Consider the following 12,813-nt stretch of genomic DNA (forward strand, 5'->3'; position numbering starts at 1 on the left):
GGAACAAGTATATTTTGGGATGCTCAAGATCATATGCCTATACTTAAGTAGGCAGATACATAAAAGGCTTCTATCAGATGATTCTTAACAGGATTAAGCAGGATATTAAGTATCAACTGTTTCCTGTTCAGTACAGACAAGCGTCCCCCCCTCCCCCAAAAAAATTCAACAATGACCTTCTCTGAGTAATTTTTTTTTTGTCATGGTCCCCTCCAGAAAATTCATTAAGTGCAAATTGGGGAAGATAAAAGTAACATTTAAAAGATTATTCCTTCAAGGCAAGTAAAAGGACAACTAAAACAGTTACACTGCAGTATGAAGAAGACAACAAGGTTCACAACCAATGCTTTCTGCTAAATAGTATTATGTGGAGGAAAGTGTCAATCTGTAGACAGTAAGGATTACTTCTGCTTTAGCTAACGGTGATTAACATCATTTATTATGTTTCTATGTTATTTATTAATGAATGAATGTGCCAATAGGTTAACTGAAAGACAATTGAACTATTGTCATAGGCTCATAAAAAAAATCCAGTGAAGCATAAATGTTAAGACAAGTAAGAACATCCAAAACAACGATGTAAGCCAAAATAATTTAAACTTTTGGCAGAAAATGCACTTCCAAATAAAAATGAGTACATCTCTTTGTATGCTCCAAGTAGAATACCTGGTAATGCTGTGATGAAGTCCCTCTGCAACATAGGTTTCAAGTATGAATTTATGTGCCCATGTTGATAATGACACATCTGAGAGATGAGATGTTCCACAAATTCTACCTGGTCAGACTCTGACCACTGCTCAAAATACTTGATGCAGAGCTCCTTTTCTTTTTCATAGCTTGCAGACAGCTTTCTTTGTTTTGGAACAATCATGCTTGAAGAACCATTGGCAAGTTTTGTCTACGTAAGAAATGAACACAAACAAAAAATTAGTTTTAAAGCAGCAATAATCTGGAATTTTAAGAAAGCAAATTCATCTAGGCCTTAATATACAGTTTTAACTGCTACCAAAGTCTTATAGTGTAATCATCTTAATTGAAATGGCTACCAGATTCTTATTGTATATAATTCAATGTACTAATATAGTCACGTAGTTTTAACAATTTAATTTTACAATTGATGCTTTAAGAGAAACATTGGACTGTTGATAAAATTCATAGAAAATACATGAAATTTCACACACACACACACACACACTACCATGTTTCCCCGAAAATTTCTTTTGATTCCCAAAATAAGCACTTGGCCTTATTTTCAGGGAGGTCCTATTATTTTTGAGGTGCAGGAGGTGGTGAGCATGGTCGCCTCATGGCTGCTGCTGTGTTGAAATATTTTTGGGGAGGGCTTATTTTCAGGGGAGGGCTTATTTTAGTGCATATGCTCAAAAGCCCGATTGGGCTTATTATCTGGGGAGGCCTTATTTTGGGAGAAACAGGGTAGTAAGTCCCCCCCAATCTTTCTTATAGTAAGAGGTCAGCATAAGTTATAAAATATAAATTATGATGAAATATAAGTGCATCTCAACACCTAAATATTCTCTTATGGTACTATCTGGTATCTGAGATTAAAATCAGAGGCTTTTCTTGAAGAGGTTTTCTAGCCTTTCGCTGTTTAGTTCTTGTTTGAAAATATGTCATTTGTTAGTATGTTCCAGAATTTAACTGAACTGTTTAAAAATGTTGAATATGAAATGGCTGTAACTGGTAAATCTACATCCCCATTTATTTGCCCATATTTTTTTCACAAACATAGTGGTTTCTCCAAGCAGGCTTTTCCAGCAATAATCCCCCATTATATGGGTCATTATGAAACAATGGAAAAGTAGTCTACATGATCAACTGATATTTTTCTCTCCCATGTAGCTTTATTTACTTGAGCCTTGAGAGATGAGGGGTAGAAGAATGAGGTTGTACAAGAGTCTTAAGGAACCTGTTCTCCACTTGGAATGTTTCAATGTTCATTGTGAGAATGGCTTTCATTCCAATCAGTTATATGACTGAATAAGATGAAACTGAGCTAAACTGAAATCCTTCATTTTGAAGACTTACTCAGACACAATTCTTACAATCTTTATAGAGCAAAGTCCACTTTTGAATTGTTTGCTTCATTTATAGCCCATTATGATTCTCTATCATCAAATGGCCATCATCTTTACAATAATCCTGCTAACATCTGCTTTCTTTTTCATCCTATAATAAATATTCAGGATTCTAAAGGGTAGCTGTAATAGCAAAAAAACAACAAAAAGAATCATGTGTCACCTCTAGACTAAAAAAGTATTATGGCCTGTTTTCAATGGTTGCAATCTGGTAGGATAATTACCTCTAATGGATGGTTTCTCTGAAGTGGTGAACAAGCTAAAGAGTCAGCATGAGTTTGCCACTAAAAACCATGAAGTGAATCATATACACAATAATATTTTCAAGATAAAAATTAGGGCATTTTTATTTTCCATTTCAATATTAATTTTGCTCTTTGTGCACTATTTGATCACAAATAAAAATCACAATTTACTTGCAGTATATTTTACTATTCTGGGTCTGAATATACAGATTTCAAAAGAGGAATTCTATCATCCAAATTCTAGATAAATTATGCAAAAAAAAGATGATATGATTCAAAGACAGGTCTAAACAGGAAATATCTCAGTTGGTTACAGACTGTTCAATTTCTCGCTTTGGGCAAGTCATTTCAGCCCTCTGTGCTTCATGGAAGATGAAATTCCTAAAATATAACTCTTTGTGACTTTTAATTATTCCTACCCAAATGTATTAACACCAGTGCCTATTCTATAATCTCCAAAGAAGCTGTAAAATTCAAATTCTCCTACCCATAACATATTGTTTGTACTTTCAAATTAGTGTTAACTCCTGGCAAGTGATTGAACAAGTCTGTTTTTTTCTTGGCAAGGTTTTTGGATTTTTTATTTGCCATTGTCTCTTTCATAGGGCTGAAAGTAAATGACTGGCTTTGTGACTAAGTAGAATGGAATGTATGGCTTTCAAATTTCTGGCCTGTGCCTTAACCACTACATCAAATGGCACACAAAACATGGAATTAATATTATATGTATTTGTTGAAAATCTTTGGAAAAAAGAAACAATTTTCCTTCAAAAATAGTTTTTTTCTTGAAGCAAGAAAGAAAACAAATTGGTAACTGTTGGCAAAAGAACTGTCTGGTTACTTGAGAAGTAATGTGAAGTTATCAGTGATGATTGTCTTGAAAAACTCTGCAATATATATTGGTAGGAAAAATTAACTACTGTACTGAAGTATTAGGTGTACACTAATACCTAAGCAGTATATTGCGAGCATATATTAATGCTCTAATTAACATGAAAAAGAAATTGTGAGAGGAAAGAATAGTTTAATTTCCAGACAGATCTATCCTACTATGACAGCCTACTAAGAACAAATGCAATTAACTGATGGGGGTCAGGGGGGGATGTCACAGCAGAGGACAGAAATGGTTGTAGAGCTGCTGAATAGTGCTTTTTTTCTACATCCTGCCTAATTTCATTAATATCTTTCTCCTATCTCAGCTGCAAAATCAACAGTAGCAGTTCAAAAATAAAACACAGTAGGAAGGGTACTTCAATATCTATGCAACTAATTGCCAAATCCTTTTTTAATGTGAATATAATAGAACAGAACAGAACAGAATTCTTTATTGGCCAAGTGTGATTGGACACAAAAGGAATTTGTCTTCAATATATAAGCATAACATGTTAATATTAACATGATTAACATATTAGCTTGCTGCCATTATGCATTTAGTACCTCAGTATCATGACATTTCTATGTATTATAATTGCCCAGCTTAAACGTTTAAAATCTAGCTCAATTACATGTTCCATTTATGCTTCAATTTTTAATGCGAAGTAGGCTACCAAGACTATGAGCAACATAGTGCCACGGTCTACTAGTTTTCATAAAATAAGACACTGTATTACTGAAGTATCTCATTGGTACCATCTGGAAATAAATAGTCTTGGATACAAGGACATTATATTGATCTCAAGGAGGATACCAGAAGTTTCTGCTGAGCTTTCCATAGTTAATGTGTTATATGTGCAATGGAACTATAGCTAAGATGAAAAGAATAAATCTAATTAACTAATAATTGAGAAAAGGATATATTTAATAGAATAAACATTGGATATTCACATACTATGACCAAAGGATAATTAGCTTTCCTACTGGTAAATTTCAAAATGATTTCTTGTCCCTGCCTCTTAAACTAAAATATCAAATATATATTACCCCACCCCCACCCTGGATATAATGATTGTCTTACCACAAAATCCACACTCCACGTTTTAACTGACTAATTAAACTAGGCATTTGCCTAGTGCAAGATATGGATTAAAACTTTGCTGGATGTGCACAAACATTGCATGAGCTTAAAAGAATTGACCAATTGGGGACAATGTTTGTAACAGTGGCTATTAGCCAGTGCTCAGCAAAGAGGGTTAAGGCCAAATGTTTCCCTCTTAAGGTTAACAGGATGTGTGAGAGATGTAATGGGAATTGCTTTAATGCAAGTTATCCATAGACAACTTATTTAAATAAACCTATACTACATACTGAGAGATAAATTATTAAGGAGATGAACCATTCTCACTGGATAAGCAAAAAAATAAAATAGGACAAAATTGTAGTAACAAGGGAACAGGCCACATATCAAAATAGCAAATAAAATAAAATAAAATCCAAATTATTACAACTACAAAAGACTCACAGTTAAATTAATTGAGGGAAAGTGGGGGAGTTTTTTCACAGCGGGAAACTTCTGCTAACCATTGCTTTGCTTGGGCTGTTAAGCTGACCCTAATAATTGAAATGAGAAGCATTTTTAACATATTTCATGGAAATGTGTAAGAGTTTTATGCTCTGTTGTTGAACCACAAGGACATGCCAAGACTCAATCTTCTGAGCCTGAGAAAGCGCGTTGGTTTACCTGAACGGTCTTCTCTGTGCGCTGTGGGAGAATCCAAGCATGGATTAATTCTGTCTGACTGTCCTGGACTGAACTGAAAGATCTTTAGCCACGCCTCCGCTGCTGGCACCTCAGATTTTTTTCAATGAAGGTGTGGACCTGTAAGTCTGTTCAACAGTGGTTCCATTGTGTCTGTCATAAGTTCAATTCAAAATCAGTTCACATAAGTCGTAATAGATCACATCAACGAAGCTGGAAGCTGTGAGAGACCCTAGGATGGGGTTGGACTCTCCCGCAGGCAACAGAGAAGACCGTTCAGGTAAGCCAACGCTCCTTCTCCTGTGCGCTGCTTGGAGAGTCCGAGCATGCGACATACCCCAGCTAAATGTCACTAGGGCTGGGAGTAATCGAGTCAATGATCACTCTAGTGGAATGAATACCCTGAAGGACTCATCTTCCAAACGTTGCTTCCGCTGATGCTAACTTGTCCAGTTTGTAATTTCGCACAAACTGAGATGGTGAAGCCCACATTGCTGTTCTGCAGATTTCTTCTATAGGCCCCTGGGTTGCCCAAGCTGCTGTGGATGTGGCGCTTCATGTGGAATGGGCTGTGATGTGGCGCGGTACTTGTTTAGATTGAAGCTCATAAGCAAGGACGATACAGGTGCGCAACCATCTGCAGATGGTGGCAGAGGTGACTTTATGTCCCATAGTGGCCGGCTGAAAGGAAATGAAAAGAGATTCCGACCGCCTGAACGATGCCGTACGCCTGATGTACTTGTGAATGCTCTGCACACGTCGAGCTTGTGCCATCTGCATTCTCTAGGATGTCTAGGGTGAGGACAGAAGTCCGGAAGGATGACTTCCTGGCTCTGATGGAACCAGGAGTTGACTTTAGGAAGAAACGCAGGGTCCAAGAGGAGGACAACTCTGTCCAGGTGGATGAGGCATAGCTCCTCCCTGACTGATAGAGCTGCCATCTCCGAGATCATTCGCCCAGATGTGATAGTGGTCAGAAAAATCATTTTGAAAGTCAGGTGTTTCTAGCTGCAAGAACGGAGAGGTTCAAATGGTGGACTGATCAGTGCCCTGAGTACAATGTTCAGCTCTCAAGTCGGATATCTATGCACAACTGGGGGCCTGATGTTGGTGGCTCCCTTCAGGAAGCTTCATACTCTGGGGTGACATGCCAGAGGAAGATGCTCGCTGGGAGCCAGGATGGTGGAGAGTGCCGCTACCTGGTGATGAAGGGTGTTAGCTGCCAGCCCTTGATCCAACCCCTCCTGCAGAAAAAACAAGATCTGTGCAGATCCTGTCCCTCTCTAGGAGGTCCCTCTCAAGTGCCAGATGGCCAATTGGAGCCACTGAGGCTCCGGATGGGATAGGACCCCCTGGCTAAGACAGACCTCTTCTGGAGGGATTCTCCATGGTTTGGAGATTGATAGGATTACGAGGTCGGCGAACCATGCCCATCTGGGCCAAAACCGCACTACCAGAAGCACCTCCACTTTTTCCAAGAGGATCTTGCGAATTACCCTGGAAAGGAGTGGTAACAGCGGAAATGAGTAGAGTAGGCCAGGTGGCCAGCGGCAAAAAAGGGTGTTGACTCCTTCTGCTAGTGGGTAGCGGAATTTGGAGAAGAAGCGAGGGAGATGCGTGTTCTCTGAGGTGGTGAATAGGTTGACTGACAGACGGCTGAACCTGTGTGATTTTGAGGAAGAGGTCCGGTTGCAGGTGCCACTCTGAGTGATCGATGTTGGCTCTGCTCAGGCAGTCCACCTGGCAGTCCACCTGGATGTTCTCACCCCAAACTTGAAGAGTCTGCTTGAAGAGATGACAGATGTTTCTCCACCCTAGCCACTCTGCCTCTGCCATCAATGACTTGAATCGAGTGCTCCCCTGGCGGTTGACATGCACCTTGGTGGCTACATTGTCCATGAGGAGCATTACATGGTGACCCTGAATGGTTGACTGGAATTGAAGAAGAGCTAGTCATGCTGCTTTTAGCTCCAACCAGTTTATGCTGTGCTTGAGATCGCTGGTGGACCACCTGCCCTGCGCAACTTGATTGTTGAGATGGGCTTCCCATCCAAACAGGCTGGCGTCTGTTGTGATGGTTAGACGATCCGGCTTGCGTAAGAGACTGCCCTTGGTTAATGCAGGAGACTGCCACCAGGGATTGTTGAACCTTGTGTGGAACAGGAATCAAGGCACAGGAGAGTTGCTGGCTTTGGCCCTTTTATGGGGCAGGATACACCATTGTAGTTGTCGCGAGTGCAACCTCGCCCACAGCACAATCGACAGGCAAGAGATCAATTTGCCTCAGAGCTTCGACAACAGGGCAATAGGCACACTTCGTGAAGTCCGCACTTGTCATACCAGACATCTGTTGCTGGAAATCCGTTCCTGAGATAGGAATACTTGGCAACTGGCAGTGTCTATTATGGCCCAGAGATGCAGCAACCTGGTGGTAGGAGTGAGGTGGCTTTTCTCCAGGTTCACGGAGAACTCGTGGTCTTGAAGAGTTCTCATCGTCACCTGGAGGTCTCGGACCGTTTGTTGGCAAGAAGATGACTGGATGAGGATGTCATCCAGATAGGCTTGGAGCCGCACTGGATGTGACCTCAGTGATGTTACTACAGCTGCCAGGACCTTCGTAAAGGTCCTGGGGGCTGATGACAGGCCGAATGGCAGAGCCCTGTATTGATAATGGTGGCCTGTGTAATAAAATCTCAGGAACCTGCAGTGAGCCCTGCAAACTGAGATGTGGAGGTATGCTTCTCTGAGATCTATTGAAGTTAGCAGATCTCCTGGTCTGATGCAGCCCAGTATTGACTGGAGGGACTGCATTTTGAAGTGTTTGTATGCTAGGTGGCAGTTTAATTTCTTTAGATCTAATATCCCCCTCCACCCTCCCGAGTTCTTTGGAACCAGAAACAGGATGGAGTAAAAGCTTGACCCTTCTTGTCCCGCTGGCACTGGTTCTATGGCCCTTATTTCCCGAAGGTGCTGGATTTCCTGCTCCATTAGGGCCCTTTTGGTTGGGGAGGAGGGAGTGGGGCAGCGGATGAAGTGGCGAGGAAGAGGGGAGATGAATGTCAGGGTCGGACCCAGTCAGATTGTTTGAAGCGCCCACTAGTCTGATGTGGTGTGCTCCCATCTGGCCTTCAATAGCTGCAGGCGGCCTCCGATGGGAGCTACCTGCTGGTCGTCACTTGTAACGACTGAAAGGCCTGGAACCTGATCCGCCGTGAAAGGGCCATTTAGAAAAGGGCTGTTGTTGACCCCTGTCCCGAAATGATGGATGGTCCTGGGACCAATCGGAGCCTTGTGCATATGGACGGTGGAACTGTCCTGTGCTAGTAGATGGTTCAGGGATGTGAAATGGCTGCTTCCTGAAATAACCGGAGCCTCTAAGCTCCGCATTCTTGGTCACAGAAGGCATGATCTTCTTTTTATCTTTATTTTCAACGAGGACCGGGTCTAAGACCTCTCTGAAAAGCTTCCCTCCCTTAAAAGGGACAGAGGCCAACTTCCACTTGGACCTCATATCGGCATTCCAGTGGCATAACCACAGGAGCCGCTAGCGGTGACATTGGAGGCTAAGGCCCTGGAAGCAAACTTGGTGGAATTTAGAGTGGCGCCCACCGTGTATTCCACAGCTGCTATAATTTTGTTCAACTCCTGTCTCAACTTGCTGTCACCCACTAAAAGTTTGGAGGCCAGTTGGTGAAGACAAAGGAGAGACGCCCTTGACAGGAATGAGGTGGAGGTGACCATCTTTATCGCCCATGCAGCCGCCTGATGGGCCTTATGACAAGCCTTCTCTGACCTTTTGTCTTCCGCCTTCAAGTCCTCTAGGAGGTCAGGCGGGAAGATGGAAGAGGTGGTGAGGGCCTGCACCGGTAGGTCCACCTGGGGCAACTTTAGGATATCCTCCAAGGTTGGATCCACAGTATGCAGCTTCCTGTCATTGTTGCTAGGCGTGGCAAGGATACCAGGTTGCACCCACTGGCGCTGCACATTAAGAAATAATTTTGGGACTGGTACAATCTCTTGGGGAGTGACAGGCTCATCAAAGAGCCATTCACTGTGATCTGTTGGATCTGTAGCGATCTGGTCAGGCACAGAACCCCCTAAGTGGGTGGCTGTTTTAGCATTGTTCAGAATAGTCTTGAAAGAATTATGCTTAAATAGTCCAGCAAAAGTTGGTTTGCCTGGGACAGTAGCCTCATCCCCGGAGAACTCCTCGTCCACCACCGAGTTTTCGCTGTCCAGTGAAGAGTGAGGAGAGGGAGACCTGTGGCCCAGCTGCTGGGGGAAAACCCTAGTGGAGCTGGACCTATGAGGGCATTTAGATCTCTGTTTTAGATCCTCCACAATGCCCTGGGAGTTGGCCCTGGCTATCACCTCCTACATTTCCGGGGATAGAGCTGGTCCCTGATTCTCCGCGGGCCTGGCCCGCTTAGTGGTCTGTGGCAAGGGATGTTGAGGAGCTAGAGGCCTGGCCGGAGGGAGGCCTTCCTCCTCATCAAGGGGACAATGGAAAAGATCTGCATTGTCTGCCATCGATGGTCCGGGAGACCCTGCAGAGGCTAAAGACTCATCAGAGGAGAATTCCTGGACCTCATCCTCCCTGTCAGACTTAGGGAGGTCTATGACGACGGGATCTGGCCCTCCAGTGGATTCTTCACAGGGGATTCCAGGGAAACAGCTGTGATTTATGCTGGGCCTTTTCTAATTGTTTTTCTAGCGCTTTTTGGCTGAGGGCTGTCGTGCCCTCTGTCTTATCCTGCTTCACCCCCCCCCTGGTCTTGCTAAGGGCCTCTGAAGCTGCTCTGCTGGCTTGCCTGGCAAAACCCCTGCTGTTTGAGGACACTGGCTGGCCTGGGGCCTCGGGGGCTCGCTGTCAGCCCTTCTTCATTCAAAAATCAAGAAAGAAAACCACAGGACTCCATTGGTAGAAATCAAGTGTACTTTTACTAATTATAAATGAATAGAAGCGAAGCTAAGCGAAGCTAAGCGAAGTCTGATTATTTAGGCGCGAAAGCGAATAATATATTGTATGATTCATTCCCCTCCCCTTGGCATCCCGTGCACAGTCCAATCATAATTCTCCCAATTGTCAGGTGTGAGATAACTTCAAAAGGCATCACCAGGATGGAATGCTGGTTCTGTTAGCCTTGGCGGGAAACACTCCTCCTCCACATGCGCAGTAAGGTGGACAGTTCAAACTCTAGAATCTTCCTCCAGCACAACATTCAGTCCCCTCCCAAATACCATGCCCCCCCCTCCCCATTTCGATGGCAGCCGAAGCAGCAGCAAAGTGGAGGCTGACACTCGCTCTGCCATGGTAGGAATATTTGGGTGTCCTGGCACAGGCAGGCGTTGGCTCACTGACCACCCAGAGAAAGGCTAATTGTGTGGCTGGTAATCAAAGATCCTCATGGTGGGAGTCTAAAGACTCCCAGCACCCTGTGGGTGGGAGAGGCAGGAGTATGGCCGAGAGGATGTGGTTGTCTTCTAAGTTCAGCGTCGATCGGGTGGCTCCAACGACAAGCGACAAAAGAGTGCACTTTGCAATGTCCAAAATGGCCACCGCGTTGAAAGGACGGGAAACCAGATACTTCAAAATGGCAACTGCTCACAAATCAGCCAGAAAATGGCCGCTGTGATGAAGAACAGTCTTAGAACTCGGCTGGCTGCATGAAGAAAGGAGGCAATAGCGCAAGTGGCTGGGTCCCTACATCACTGACTGCAGCACTCAGATAGAGCCGATCGCAAGGGGCGTTGGCCCTCCAACTCCCTCGCACCCACCCGACAGAGCCCAGGACACGTCAGTCGGTAGCTCAGTAAGGTAAGGGAGAAAGGAAAAAAACCTGTAAAGGCTCACCTCTCTTGGCAAGGGAAATGAAGACAAAAGGAAAATTTTTAAAAGAAATGCTAGTTGGAGAGTCCAAGTAATAGCTAATTGTAGGAACCATGTTACAACACGTCTACTGGGCTACACTGAATTGAAAAAATCTGAGGTGCCAGCAGCAGAGGTGTGGCTAAAGATCTTTCTTTTTTTTTTCTTTTTTTTTATACACATAAGCACATCAACAGAACACATAAACACATGAACAAAAATAACCGCATAACTTAAAAACAACATAGGAACAATAAGTTCCATCGTATATCATACAGCAGTTCCGAATTGGTTTCTTTGCAGTTAGTTTTCCTTTCTATACATTTCTATCTTGCGTTCGCAATCTCGTTACTCATTATCCATTTTTATATACATTTCTTTATTTATTTATACTTAGCTACTTATGATCAAGTATTATTTACCTATATTGTGCTTTATATTTTTACTGTCATCTATTCTCTTACATGCAGTTATAGGTATACATTCACGTAGTTATTCTTTTTCTTTGCCATTCTTATATTATTATTATTCCATTTAAAAGGGTATAAGATATAATGTGGAATGCATTATTTACCATCCTTCACACCTGCTATGACACCACCTTATTTTCTCTTTCTTTTCTTTTCTTTTCTCCCTCCCTTCCTTCTCTACTTCCTTCCTTCCTCCTCTCCTTCCCCTTCTTCCTTCCCTTACTTCTCCCCTACTCCTACCCTCTTGTCTTCTCCTTCCTACCCTCTCTCCTTCTCTTTTTCTCTCTTCCTCCCTCCTCTCCTTCTCTTTCTCTCCCTCCCATCCACCTCTCCTTACCTCTTTCTTCTTCCCCTACCTCTCCTCCACATCTCACCTTATTTTCTCTTTCTGGCTAAAGATCTTTCAGTTCAGTCCGGGGCAGTCAGACAGAATTAACCCATGCTTGGACTCTCCAAGCAGCGCAATGGAGAAGCTAATTGTTCTGTTATTACACATAAACTTCCATGAACATTTCTCACCATTTTTGTTGTTGTTGTTAAAATGTTTTTATTTTCCATTTTTCATTTTCATACAGTCACATATATACTGTGTATAGCCGAGGCCATACAACATTAAACAATAATCACAGCAGTTCCTCTTGTCAACAATACCCCCAGAAATATAAATAAAATAAAACTCAAACTCAAACTCAAATAGAAACCCAATATACCTCTTCCGCTCTCCATACACCTCTTTCTTCCACCCCCTCCAACTTACTATCTTCCCTCCATCATTCCCCTCTACCCTACTTCCCCTCCCCCTCTACCATTCCTCTCTCCCAGTCCACTCCCTCCCTTCCTTCTCACCCTCCCTCCCATCCTCTCCCCCGCCCTCTCTACCCCTCTTCCTTCTACCCCACTCCTCCTCCCCTTGGTGTATTTCTACTATATGTCAATGTATTCAGCTTGTCCTATTTTTAAGGAGAAATTAAAGAGAAACAGTATACATGTGAAATCGCATTACGTTGAAATCTAACTCATAGTATATGTCCCCCCTCCCCTCCCCTCCCCCCTAACACCCCACCTCCCTCTCCCCCCCGACTTCCCAGAGCCCGTACACGGTATAGATTTTTAACAAACACAGTCTAAAATATATTGAGACAAAAGAAATAAAAAAAAGAGGTTAATAACATCTCTACATTGATCTTAGCTTCTTCCTGTTACACTAACTTTGAACAGTTTAACTCATTCCTGATCCTAAGCGTAGACTATCTGGAATTTCTTAGTCCCGTATTTGTTTTGTATATAGTCAATCCATTTTTTCCAGACTCGTTTATATCTCTCATTTGAATGATCTTTAAGATATGCCGATATTTTAGCCATCTCGACTAAGTTTGTAACTTTCAATGTCCATTCTTGAGTTGTAGGCAAGTCTTCCTTCTCCCAGTATTGCGCCACCAACAGTTTTGCCGCCGTTATTAGGTGCAGAACCAAGTTAGTCTCTACCACTGTAAAGTCA

The 12,813-nt window shown here is 42.9% G+C and overlaps 1 protein-coding gene across 10 annotated transcripts in view; it reads right to left on the minus strand.

Annotated features, from left to right (window-relative positions):
- BTRC (beta-transducin repeat containing E3 ubiquitin protein ligase) overlaps positions 1 to 12,813 on the minus strand; it is a 188,833-nt gene that overhangs the window by 36,392 nt on the left and 139,628 nt on the right. For all 10 annotated transcript variants that reach the window (XM_087725735.1, XM_087725739.1, XM_087725738.1 and 7 more), the window contains one exon: positions 667 to 898. In XM_087725735.1, the coding sequence (XP_087581861.1) occupies positions 667 to 898 (232 nt within the window). The remainder of the gene's footprint in view (positions 1 to 666; positions 899 to 12,813) is intronic.

The sequence above is a fragment of the Thamnophis sirtalis genome, unplaced genomic scaffold, assembly GCF_051295495.1.
Source record: "Thamnophis sirtalis isolate CommonGarterSnake01/CBP01778 unplaced genomic scaffold, rThaSir2_p1.2 scaffold_11, whole genome shotgun sequence".
NCBI lineage: Eukaryota > Metazoa > Chordata > Lepidosauria > Squamata > Natricidae > Thamnophis > Thamnophis sirtalis.